The sequence below is a fragment of the Phalaenopsis equestris genome, unplaced genomic scaffold (genome assembly GCF_001263595.1).
Source record: "Phalaenopsis equestris unplaced genomic scaffold, ASM126359v1 Scaffold000697, whole genome shotgun sequence".
In the NCBI taxonomy this organism is placed as follows: domain Eukaryota; kingdom Viridiplantae; phylum Streptophyta; class Magnoliopsida; order Asparagales; family Orchidaceae; genus Phalaenopsis; species Phalaenopsis equestris.
This window is the reverse complement of record NW_018165137.1, coordinates 676,892-687,982: the sequence shown is the minus strand read 5'-3', so window position 1 is coordinate 687,982 and position 11,091 is coordinate 676,892. Positions and strand designations below refer to the sequence as shown.

At 34.4% G+C, this 11,091-nt stretch overlaps 1 protein-coding gene across 5 annotated transcripts in view; it reads right to left on the bottom strand.

Annotated features, from left to right (window-relative positions):
- The window catches only part of LOC110030306 (coilin-like), a 105,886-nt gene extending 97,162 nt beyond the window's left edge, over positions 1-8,724 (bottom strand). For 4 of the 5 annotated variants that reach the window (XM_020732953.1, XM_020732956.1, XM_020732955.1 and 1 more), the window contains exons 1-2: positions 8,417-8,724; positions 6,943-7,007 (exon numbers count right to left, since the gene is read on the bottom strand). In XM_020732953.1, the coding sequence (XP_020588612.1) occupies positions 6,943-7,007; positions 8,417-8,608 (257 nt within the window). In that variant the 5' untranslated portion in view covers positions 8,609-8,724. The remainder of the gene's footprint in view (positions 1-6,942; positions 7,008-8,416) is intronic. The other variant, XM_020732957.1, reaches the window with a different exon arrangement.
- Positions 8,725-11,091: the final 2,367 nt, after the last annotated feature.

The window sequence follows — 11,091 nt, the reverse complement described above, 5'->3', positions numbered from 1 at the left end:
AGCATTCCTCCACTTCAACCAACCAACTTGAATTCTACTATTAAAATCCTCATCTATATCACCATCTCTTTGAACAACAGACCCAAGATATCTTAATCGTTCACATCTTTTAATAATTTGATCACCCAAAGTCACACTTCTGTCACTAGAGTTATTACTACTAAAATTACATTCCATGTATTCAGTTTTAGTTCTACTTAAACGAAGGCCTTTAGACTTCAATGTAGACCTCCATAATTCAAGTTTTTCCTGGGCTTTTTCTCTCGTTTTATCCACAAGAAGGATATCATCAGTAAAAAGCATACACCAAGGTACATCCTCCTGTAGATGTCCAGTAAGACCATCCATAACTAAAGCAAAAAGATATGGGCTTAAAGCCGATCCCTGATGCAATCCAACATAAATAGGAAAATATTTGGTCAATCCTCCCTCAGTTTGAACACAAGTAACAGCTCTAGTATACATATCTTTAATGACTTGAATATAAGTCATATCAACACCTTTCTTCTCTAAAACTCTCCAAAGGATATCTCTTAGAACATTATCGTAAGCTTTTTCTAAATCAATAAAAATCAAATGTAGATTCTCCTTATTATCTCTGAACTTCTCCAACAAACCTCTCAATAAATGTATAGCTTCCATAGTAGACCCGGCATAAATCTAAATTGATTATGAGAAATCTTTGTAATGCGTCTTAACCTATGTTCAATTACCCTCTCCATTGTTCTGTGATTTCTAAAATCATTAGCAAGATTTTGGTATCAAGACTCCAACCCCACCTTCATAGAATAATCAGTCCCTACCAAGCAACATTTATAAAAGGTGGAAATATAACTGATAATATATCCTCATCACACAGGAACTAAATTTGGATCTAGACAGGCAAGGTAGGGATGGAAACATGATCATTAAAATGGATATACAGATCGCTTATGACACCATTTTTTGGGAGTTCATCATTAAAGTGCTTCAAAGTATGGGTCAACAAAGTTTCTGCCGAATTATTAATACACATTTGGATAATAATTTCTACTCCATTATCATCAATGGTGAACAACAAGGACACTTCAAAGCTTCAGGAGACATAAAACAAAGAAACCCTCTTTCTACTACAAATTAACTGGCTTCTGATTACTTTTCTAGATGTTTACAGGACATATTCTCTACGTATCCTAATTTGTTCCAGGGCAGCAAAGGAACCCACAAATTTCTCATTTTGACTATGATGATGACTTGATAAGTTTTACAAAGGCTAACAAAGCTTCAGTCAAGAAGGTGTGTGATCTTGTTGCATTATGAAGCTGCTTCTGGGAAGACTTTTAATAAGAGCGTCTCATTTATGTGGGAAAAAATATTAATTTAACCAGGACAGGCTTCAACAAAATTTGACACCCAACATCCAAAAAGCATTATTCATTAACATTATACATAAGCACGACACAGCAAAAGGACTGAGAAAATTAATAATTTATTTAGCCTCATTCAATTATTGCCATTTCAAAGGAATGCATATAAAATTCTATAAGGAGAGGATGCCCTTAAAGCCACATGCATGGTCAATACAATACCCTCAAGAAATCTAACAGATTTGTTAATGTCAAATAGCACCTCATATTGTAAAAATTCCGTGAAGCCATATGGCATTGTGCATTACATTGCATGCACTTAATAAAAATGGCACATAAGATTAAAAAATTATAAATAATAATGCAACTAAATATGTAAATTTTCAAATTGAAAGTGACACCGTTTTAGGGCCCCTAGAAGGTGTTTAGGAAGAGGATTTAGTGGGGGAGTAGTAATAAAATAACAACAAAGTGAAAATATGGGATTTTGACAGCTGTCCAGGCTGAAATCAGTAAATAAAATCACAAATCAGTGCAATACGAATGACACCACGTGTTCTGGAACAAGCTAAAAACACACCACTTGCAAAAGAAAGAGGATACAGTACTCCTTAGGACAGAAAACATAGAATATAATCATCAACACATAAAGATCAAGCTAAAAATTCCAAAATTGCCAGATACAAAAAATATAAAAATTATCTAATAGAAAACAATCTAATTAGAAATAGAGAAACATGAAAATAATAAAGAAAAACCGACTGAAATAGGTGATGGGATAGTGTCCTGGGCGCAACAGCCTTCTCGTGATCGCGGGAATCCACAATTTCCTATTCAGGAATTTCATAAGATTGTGAGGTCCCACCTATTCGTAAATCCATGGAATATTGCTGAAGCAGAAAACTCCCGCGCCCACCCATACTAAGAGAGGCTTTTTTTTCTCTGGAAGCCTTGAATCCCACTGTCGGATATTTTTTCCAAAAATATCACCTAAAGAGATTTCTAAAGCTACAGTTAACAGCTTCTTTCTGGTCATTTGTCCCTAAATTGCACTACCAAATCGAATTGAAACTTAGTACCAGCCTAATTCATTGAGTCTTCCAGAAATAGCTCAAAAAATGTATCTCTATCTGAAGTGATGATATGTTTGACATCTTTCAATAGTGACAACCAATGAGACAGACTATACATCCAAAAATCCTAAAATTAACCTAGTTAGGGCTATCTTGTGTCTAATATCGACTCCTCAAACTCATTGACTCTTGGAAAACCTAAGCTAATTTTGTTGGTACTACTTAAGAGCTACAAAAAAATAATTCATGACACCACATCCTAAAATTTGTATAGATGGCCATTACCTTTGACTCTTTCAAAGGTATAAGTATAATTATTTCCCATCTTGGTAAAATAATGTGTTCTTATAAAAACAATCATATTATCAAAGATAACATAATAGGATGTAACAAACATTCATAGATATTACGTCACACCACACTTGTTCTTGAGACTTATCTCCAATAAAAAATTCCATTAGGCATCTCCTGTTAATACTAATCTTACTAACCCTGCTTCATCCAAGTCATAAAAAATAGTTAACAATACTTTGGAGTAGTGAGGCTCAATTTATCCGCCTGTTGTTTAAAAGCCACATTTTCACAACTGTCTTCAATTATAGTGAGGTTATCCATCTATTATTTTACAGTACAACGGATACAAAATATGTTAAGGAGGAGCCACTGTTGATCTCTCGTGGACTCAATCTGAAGATCCATCAGATTACTATTATCTCTCTCATCAAATGGAAGTCGGTACTCCTTCGTATCATCTCCTCTCTAGTGCCTCATCTGTCATTATCTATGCGTTTCAGTACATCATGCTAAGTGAGAGAAATTACCCTCCTATTTAGGCAACCGAAGAAATGTGCCCAAAGTCATGGCACTTGAAGCACTTCTTAACTAGGACGAATTTGAGAATGCTGGTGGCCTCTCCCTTTTCTCCATGCTGGATAGATTTATCCACCTCGGATAGATAGTATATGAATACCAAGATCTAGCATTGTCAATTTGGGGATGAATCAAATTTAGCTTTCCTTTTTTTTTATTTTAAGCAAGTGCTTTTCTTTTTTACCCATAGAGAATTTAACAAAGTGGCCATTTTTGTTTTCGGCTTGCTTTGGATAGGTCTTTTGTTTGGGATAGTCACACTTATGACCGCGCCATTTTAAATCTTATGGATATCGATGCCAACTACACTGCTTTTGTGTAGCTTTTATAGCTCTTTTTGTACATTTTATTTTTTATTAATGCAAAAATGCACACCATTCACGGATAGATTTCTCCTCAGCAGGATCAGTTTGGGTGCTCTAATGGGTGTATTATTGATACCCAATTTGACGTTTCAACCCTATTTGAAGGGTGGTGTGGACCTAATACTGATGTTATATCTCTCCACCTCCAAAGTTAAGGTCTAGACATTCGATAATATTCAATAGGAATGTGATTGTACCATATGTCAATGAACGCTCTCAATCCTCAAAAATATCGAATAATGGCATTCTCCTCGATCTCCGTTAATTCACACTTAAACATAAGTTGCTCATACTCAAAAATGTACTCCACTACTAAGTAATTTTTTCTACTATAAGTGGTAGCCTCAAGAATATGTATGGCTATAATATGTTGGCAGGTATTTGTGCAACATCTCTTTCATATTGAACCATATAGTGATTTATTTTTTAACTCGCATTGACCTAATTTTCCCACCATAACAATGAACTCGTCTTTAATTTAATGGTGACTAGATTACACTTATATTCCACTTCTAGAGTCATTCAATAAAATTATTTGGACCCATGCGACCGTCAAAATCTAGTACATTCACTTTTACTCTAAATCTGAGCTTTTTCACTAATATCCTATGTCAAATAATTTGGGTATTGGTTCTTTGTCATTGGAAAGTGGGAATTTCATGATTGAATGGATTTGTTTCCTTCTCTAAATCTGGTGATTTACCATTATGGTTATGGGTAAAATCTCTAGGTTATCTCCTCTTAAAATCGGCAAGTTTTTGTTGCAAGTAAAAATTTGCCCAGAAAATTGGGCTGAAGAAAGATAACCAATAATAACTGAATTTTAAAAATTATTTTTAAGCAAGATGGGAAAATGATAAAAAGGATTCAAGTAGCCGACCCCACGTAGTGGGATTAAGGCTTTGTTGTTGTTGTTGTTGTTGCGTTGGTTGGGAAAATGAGTTGTTGTTGGTGTTGGTGCGTTTGGAAAATGATAAAAATAAGCATGTTACAAGCAAGTTGGCCATAATTTAGAAGATGGCTTTCAAATTAGGATAAATAAATAATCTATTAAACTATATATAATTATTTGCTTGCTCGGTAACGGTAAATTTACTAAATTTAAATGGAGAATAAAATCAAAGAATTAAGTAAGAAAATTCTAGAGCTAGAACAGTTCGGATAAAATTTTGGAATAAGATATTAAATGAAATAAAAAAATTATCATTGCAAAAAAATTTTAGAAATAAATTCAAAATTGAACCTACAAAAAAAAATTCATAAATAAAATATGGAAATAACTTCGTAAACATTTTTTTTTCGAGAACATAGCGATAGAGAAGAGATAAAAAAATACTCTCAGTGAGAGGCAACACAAACGACATGCAATTATAGATCAAAAATGAGATGATCGGTGTGCAACACTCAATGTACAACTTCAATGCCTCGAGTCAACATCAAATAAAATAGAAAGGAGTGATCATGAGAGAAGAACATGCCACACAAGAGATATGCTAGCAAGTTCTGGATTGTTTGATGCTCTAGTACTACAATAAATTTTGATTAATATAAAATAAAACTAGTAAATAATAATACAAATATAGTCTTTGTTTATAGCTCTTTTATCCATGATCGTAAGCGAATATGGTTATCAAATGTGTGCTTCGTGACTATTTATCCACAAAAAAAGGTGCAAGTACCATCATTCTCATACCTCCCTCCCTCACTCTCAAGCATCTATGTCCTTCCCTTCTCCTCCCAAACTAGACAAGATACACATCAAAAATCCCTTTTCTATAAATATTGTGCCACAAAACTAAAACTTGATAAGAAAGGGTGACTACAACGTAATTAAAAAAAAATCATAGCATCATGAAATTTATAATTTGAGAGCTAAACATATGTAGGTCATTCGGCACAACAGTAGAAAACATGACGGGTTGAAATCAAATATTAACTTAGCTTGTTATATTAATTTAAGCATAAACAAGGTCCGAAGGCACATTAGTAAACAAGCCACAAATATTTGGGATGAAGATGTATAAATCTTGCTCGATATTGGGTAATAGTTCCAAGCGGGCTTGATATGTTGTACCAATTCGATTTGTTCCATCAAGCCAAGCATAGTCAAGACAAAAGGCCCAATATTAAACAATTTCCAAGGAAAAAGTCTCAAACTCATTCATTATTTACCAGACTATAGCTTAAATATTTGTACAATTCAAAACAATTAGGCAAAGAATGAATATGGTTTTTATATAAGCAACACATTAAAAGTACACACTCCACTAATTCACATAGAATTTGAAAAAACAAATCACTAGTTTTCTAATCTGCTCAACAACTACTCACCTCAAGCTTTCATATTACAGCTGTGTAATGTATGTATACGTTTGAGTTGACTACATTACCTTTTTTATCAGCTGATATATAGCCACGTTTCTTTTTTCTTTATTATTAATGATTGAATAATATATAGAGAGACAAAGAAGTGAGAAAAAGAGAAGCGCACGCTAATATAAACCAAACTTAAAAAGTGTTAGAGATGTGTTTGCAAGCAAGTCATTGAATAAAGAGTCGGGATAGTGTAGCACTTTTTTAGTGTGCTTAATTAAGTATTTGTGCATGGATTGTTATATGCATGGTTCAACATTCCAAAGAAAATGAGATTAATTTAATGGTCTAGAATCTTGGTTCAAAATAAGCTGCACACAACATAAGAACAATGCAGTGGTTAGATGTACAAATGTAAGTCTGCATGCGCCAAACCAATATTAAGGTGCCAGATTGCTTTTTATTCAACCACAAAATATAAAAACTGATTCAGCATAAATTTATTCAACCACATAATGATGAAACTGATTTAGCATAAATTAAAAACGTTCATTTAGCAACTAAAGGGATGGTAAGAGAAATAGCAAAACATGATTTGAGGGGTGATAAGCCTGGGTTCAGTATTCTACATATATTAAATGTGAATATTTTCACAAATATGTCAACTCATAGTAGATAGGCCTTCCTCATCATCTCTAAGCATTCATGAGGAAAACCTTCAGCTGTTTCACTTTGGCTATAAAGATAACGTGAAGTTTCCCAGGAAGGTTTTTCATGTTCGAGAAGGCAAAAGAGTAGTTGCAATAAAAAAAAATGTAGTTTTATTTCAAAATAAATAAATATATCAAAGGGAAGAAATTGCAGATGGATAAATACAAACAGCATGTTTATATGAAACAAGCTGATGGTTCAGATGCATGGAAATGAAAATTTTAAGGCATTCTCACAAAGAGGAAATATAAGAAAAGAACTGACATGATTACATCCTCATTCTTAAGAATGCAAACTGATTCAAAAGATGGCAAAACAAAACCATCTATCTGCAAAAAAAAAAAAAAAGGTTAAAAGGCTGCATCAGGAAGATAGAATTTCAATTTGAAGCTGGTTGCATCACTTAAGTTTCTTGCTCAAAAAATAAATACAAATTCTAACAAATAAACCATGATTCGAGGCTATAATACCTGTTAACTCATATAAACTTTTGAATGCAATCAATAAATATATTTTACAAAGACATTAAGATTACTATTGAACAAATCTCTGTTTATCAAAAAGTGAAAATACCTGATGTACTCAAGACGAACAAAAATATAAAGAATAGGCTTGGAAACGAAAACAGTGCTGAGCAATCATTGAAACTAAAATGGTATTTTGTTTGCATAATTTGTTAAAAGACCAAGCATCAAGTGATATACAAAGAGACATAATTGCCTGCCATTTGTCAATCTGAGCGGTCAAGTGAATCAGTGAATAAAACATAAAGGGCAGTTTTCTTTTCTATTTTTTTTTACATTGAAGTATTGAACTAAAGGTGTCATTATGTTTAAAAATGAATATCTAGGATACAAAAAGTGACATTAAGGTTAAATATATGAAGTTGATCATTGAAAAACTAGCTAGAAAATATTATGAAGGTTCTCTTAATTTACTTATCATAAAAACAGATACTGAATTGTTTTTCATACAATGGAATAGTGCGTCATCTTAGACATGCATTGTTTGCGTGACATGAAAATCAAAGGCATCAAAATCCTGATGGATCAACAAAATGGTGGACTTACTATACCACAGCTTGAGTGGTGTTTGTGGAACCTTGCCTTACATGTCTCACTGACTTTGAAAGCCAATTTGCTAATCATAGAGAAATCTCATTTCTCTCAATGGTAACCAAACATAACTACCCAAAGGCAAAAAATAAACACTGCCGACAACAATGTAGGAAAGCAGTTTCAATTTGAGACGTGGGAACTCAAAAGACATGCAATTTCAATATCCAATGAGAATCTCTAACTAGTTTTGTTCATTTCTGTATGTAATTTTTTTTAAAAATAAGGCCTTTAAACTTAATAAAATGCATTTGGGTTGCCAGGATTCAAGGTCAAAGTTTATTGATCTATAATTCTTGATTCCATGTCAAGAAACGAGTACAGCTTAAAATTTATAGTGAAACCAAAAAATGTACTTATATTCTGACATAAGTAGCTTCAATTCACCCAACCGCCGCCTCCTCACCAACCTCTGCTCTTTCCTTCCTTCTCAGTGGAATGTACGTTAAAAATACTTTTTTTTTTCCTGTAACAGTTTCCCCTATTCATAGATTGAGTATGGTCTATGTAGCGTAGAAAATTTGACGAATATGTTTACTCCGTACCCATCATGAAATCCATCAGGCATTCTATGTCCTCCCTATTTCACCTGATTAACCAAAAAAGAAATATCGCTTGCTTACGGAGATAATGAGCCCATGAGGACAGGAGCTATGGAGACCGAAGGTGACTTGAAGGTGAGCAACAAGGTCGGCGATGGTGACGATATCAGGCCGGAGTTGGAGCCAGCACTTTTGCAGCCCTCGTCGCCTCTGCGATCCGCTCAGGATACCGACGTCCACGAAAACCACGCGAAGCCTAACGCAAGCACGCATGGTCGGAACACTTGTGCGCTAGTCGCCTCCTACCGTCGAAAAATTATTCAGTCCGGAGACGGCGCGGGCGGTATGCAATGAGCGCTTATTTGGTTAGGCGTCCATTCCGAGTTCAAGAGTGAAGGCACATATGAAATTCTGGTTTAAAAAAAGAAAAATAAAGTTTGCAGACTGGCCTTACCCTAACCCAAGAGCTTACGAAAATACTTTTGCCTTAAAAAGGAGCACTAAGAGTCGAAAAATTACCATTTTGAGAGCAGAGCTTCCCTATTTTTCATCTCTTAGATTTCGGAGTTAGAGTTTCCAGAGGGTAAACATTGTTCATTTGAAAGAGGGTAGCCATTATTTGCAGCAAAGCAGGAAAGTCATTTCTTCATTTGAAGTTGAGAGGTTTAGGGTTTGATATTTTCATAAAATGAAGGGTCGCAAGCAAACTGAAGAACAAAAGAGTGCTCCAAAGTCTTCGAGGTATTGTTTTGCATTGCAAGAAATTGTCTCTTTTTTGGAACTCAATGAAATTTTTGTTGTGTTATCGCAATGTTACTGTAGGTATCCCTTGTGTTATTGAGGAGTTGGCATTCAATTTTTACTAAGTTGTGTTACTATTATGTTATCCATTTGTGATTGATGTGGTATAGTTGTGATATCTCCGTGTTATAGCATTGTGACTAATGTGTTTCTTTATCTTATTGATGTGTTACCCAAGTGGTGTTCTTACTGAATAATTCTCGTGTTATAACAACGTTCTTTTGGTGTTATTGATGTATTTCATGTTGTCATATGTGTTTAAACTCAATAATTGAATGACACAGATGGATCTCACTATTTTTATTGTGTGTTATTTCGTTAATAACACATATGTTTTATTCATCTGGTGTATTAAAGTTGTATATGTTGTGTATGGTTTTGCTTTAAAGTGTTACTAATGTGTTTTATGGCACTAAACGACGTACTGGTTGTGTAGGGTGTGTTATGATTGTGTAAGTGGATATTATTGAGCGCATGACACCTATTTTGCTTTGTTAATGTGTTTGGAAGTTGTATATGTGTTGTATTGCTTTGATTTTGGGTGTTACTGAAGGCTTTATTGGTGTTAAATGTGTAAAAACTCATTAATAACTTATTAACACAGTTGAATATTGACCAAAGGAAAATATGTTGAGATTTTCATACCTATTTTATACTGTTTTTTATGATATTACACTTTAAAGAAGGGTATTTTTGATGTTTTGCTGCAGGTATGATTAATTATGGTCATTGGAGCAAAAAGATGCAAAAACGATGCAATTTGGAGCAAAAACCAACAAGAAATGAAATTTTGCCCTGTCACCTTTTGATAAGTCTTTCGATGTTTAATCTCTTTTACACTTCTTGCATATTTTTGAATAATATTATACTTTAAAGGAAGGTTGTTTTCATGCTTATTTTGTAGGGCTATCTGTTAGGAACACAACGCAACTGAAATGGGGCGAAACAGAGCTAAAACGATGTTAAACGGAGCGAAACGGTGGAGTTGCGCAGTCTGCTCGCCGACGGCGCCAAAACGGCGCTGATGGCGAGATTTACCCGAGAAGACCAAAAAATGACAGAAAAGCTCGCCGACGGCGCTCGGGACGACTATGGACCGACTTTTGGCGGTTATGGGCCGAAATTCAACGTATTTAGACGCTTTTTGAAAGGGTTCTTGTGGCAACTCGTGTGAGAGGAATGTTAAGAAAAGTGTGGAGAAAGTTTAGGGTTTTTAGAATAGGAGTAGAAATGTAGATTTCTACCCTTTTGGAGAGATTGGAGAGGAGATTTTGAGAGAATTTGTAAGGAGATATTCTAGCATTGCATGGATCGGCGGGAGACTGAGAGATTTTCTTCTTTCTTTCAAAGGAAAAAAGCTAAGTATTGTATTCTTCATTATCTTATGGTTTTTTAAACACTTATCTAGTTTATTTGCTTTGATGAAATGAAGTTTTTCGTTGTGTTTTCTTCGTGCTTTGTGATGTGTTTCTCTTACTCTCTCTTTTTCTTTGGAAATAATGGTATGACAGGATTATGCCGTTGTTTTCATTTTACTTTTTTTTTGTAATGAGTAGAATTCATGTTTAGGATTTTGGGACGCATGTTAGAAGCGGATTTAATTATAAATGCGATGGTTTTTACTTGCACTTTATTTACATTACAATAAAGGCTTGTTGTAGTGTTAAAATTTATTGTAATTGCATTAAGACCCGAGAGGGCTATGTAATTCTCAACAAAGTTTGATGGGTGTAGAATTGGAGATTTTAGGGTGACAGACTAAAATCCCTAATTCGGTCCTATTGTTTGAGTACTGAAGTGGAGATGTTAGCCCTCAGGCGAGGCGAACGTGGGAGCTCCGAAGTGAGAGTCGGTATTCTCCCAGCCTAACAATCGATTCAGTAAACAAGCATATGATTAGTCAATGTTCTTTATGTCTGGACCAAAGGATAAAGAATAGGATTGCTCCTATTTGG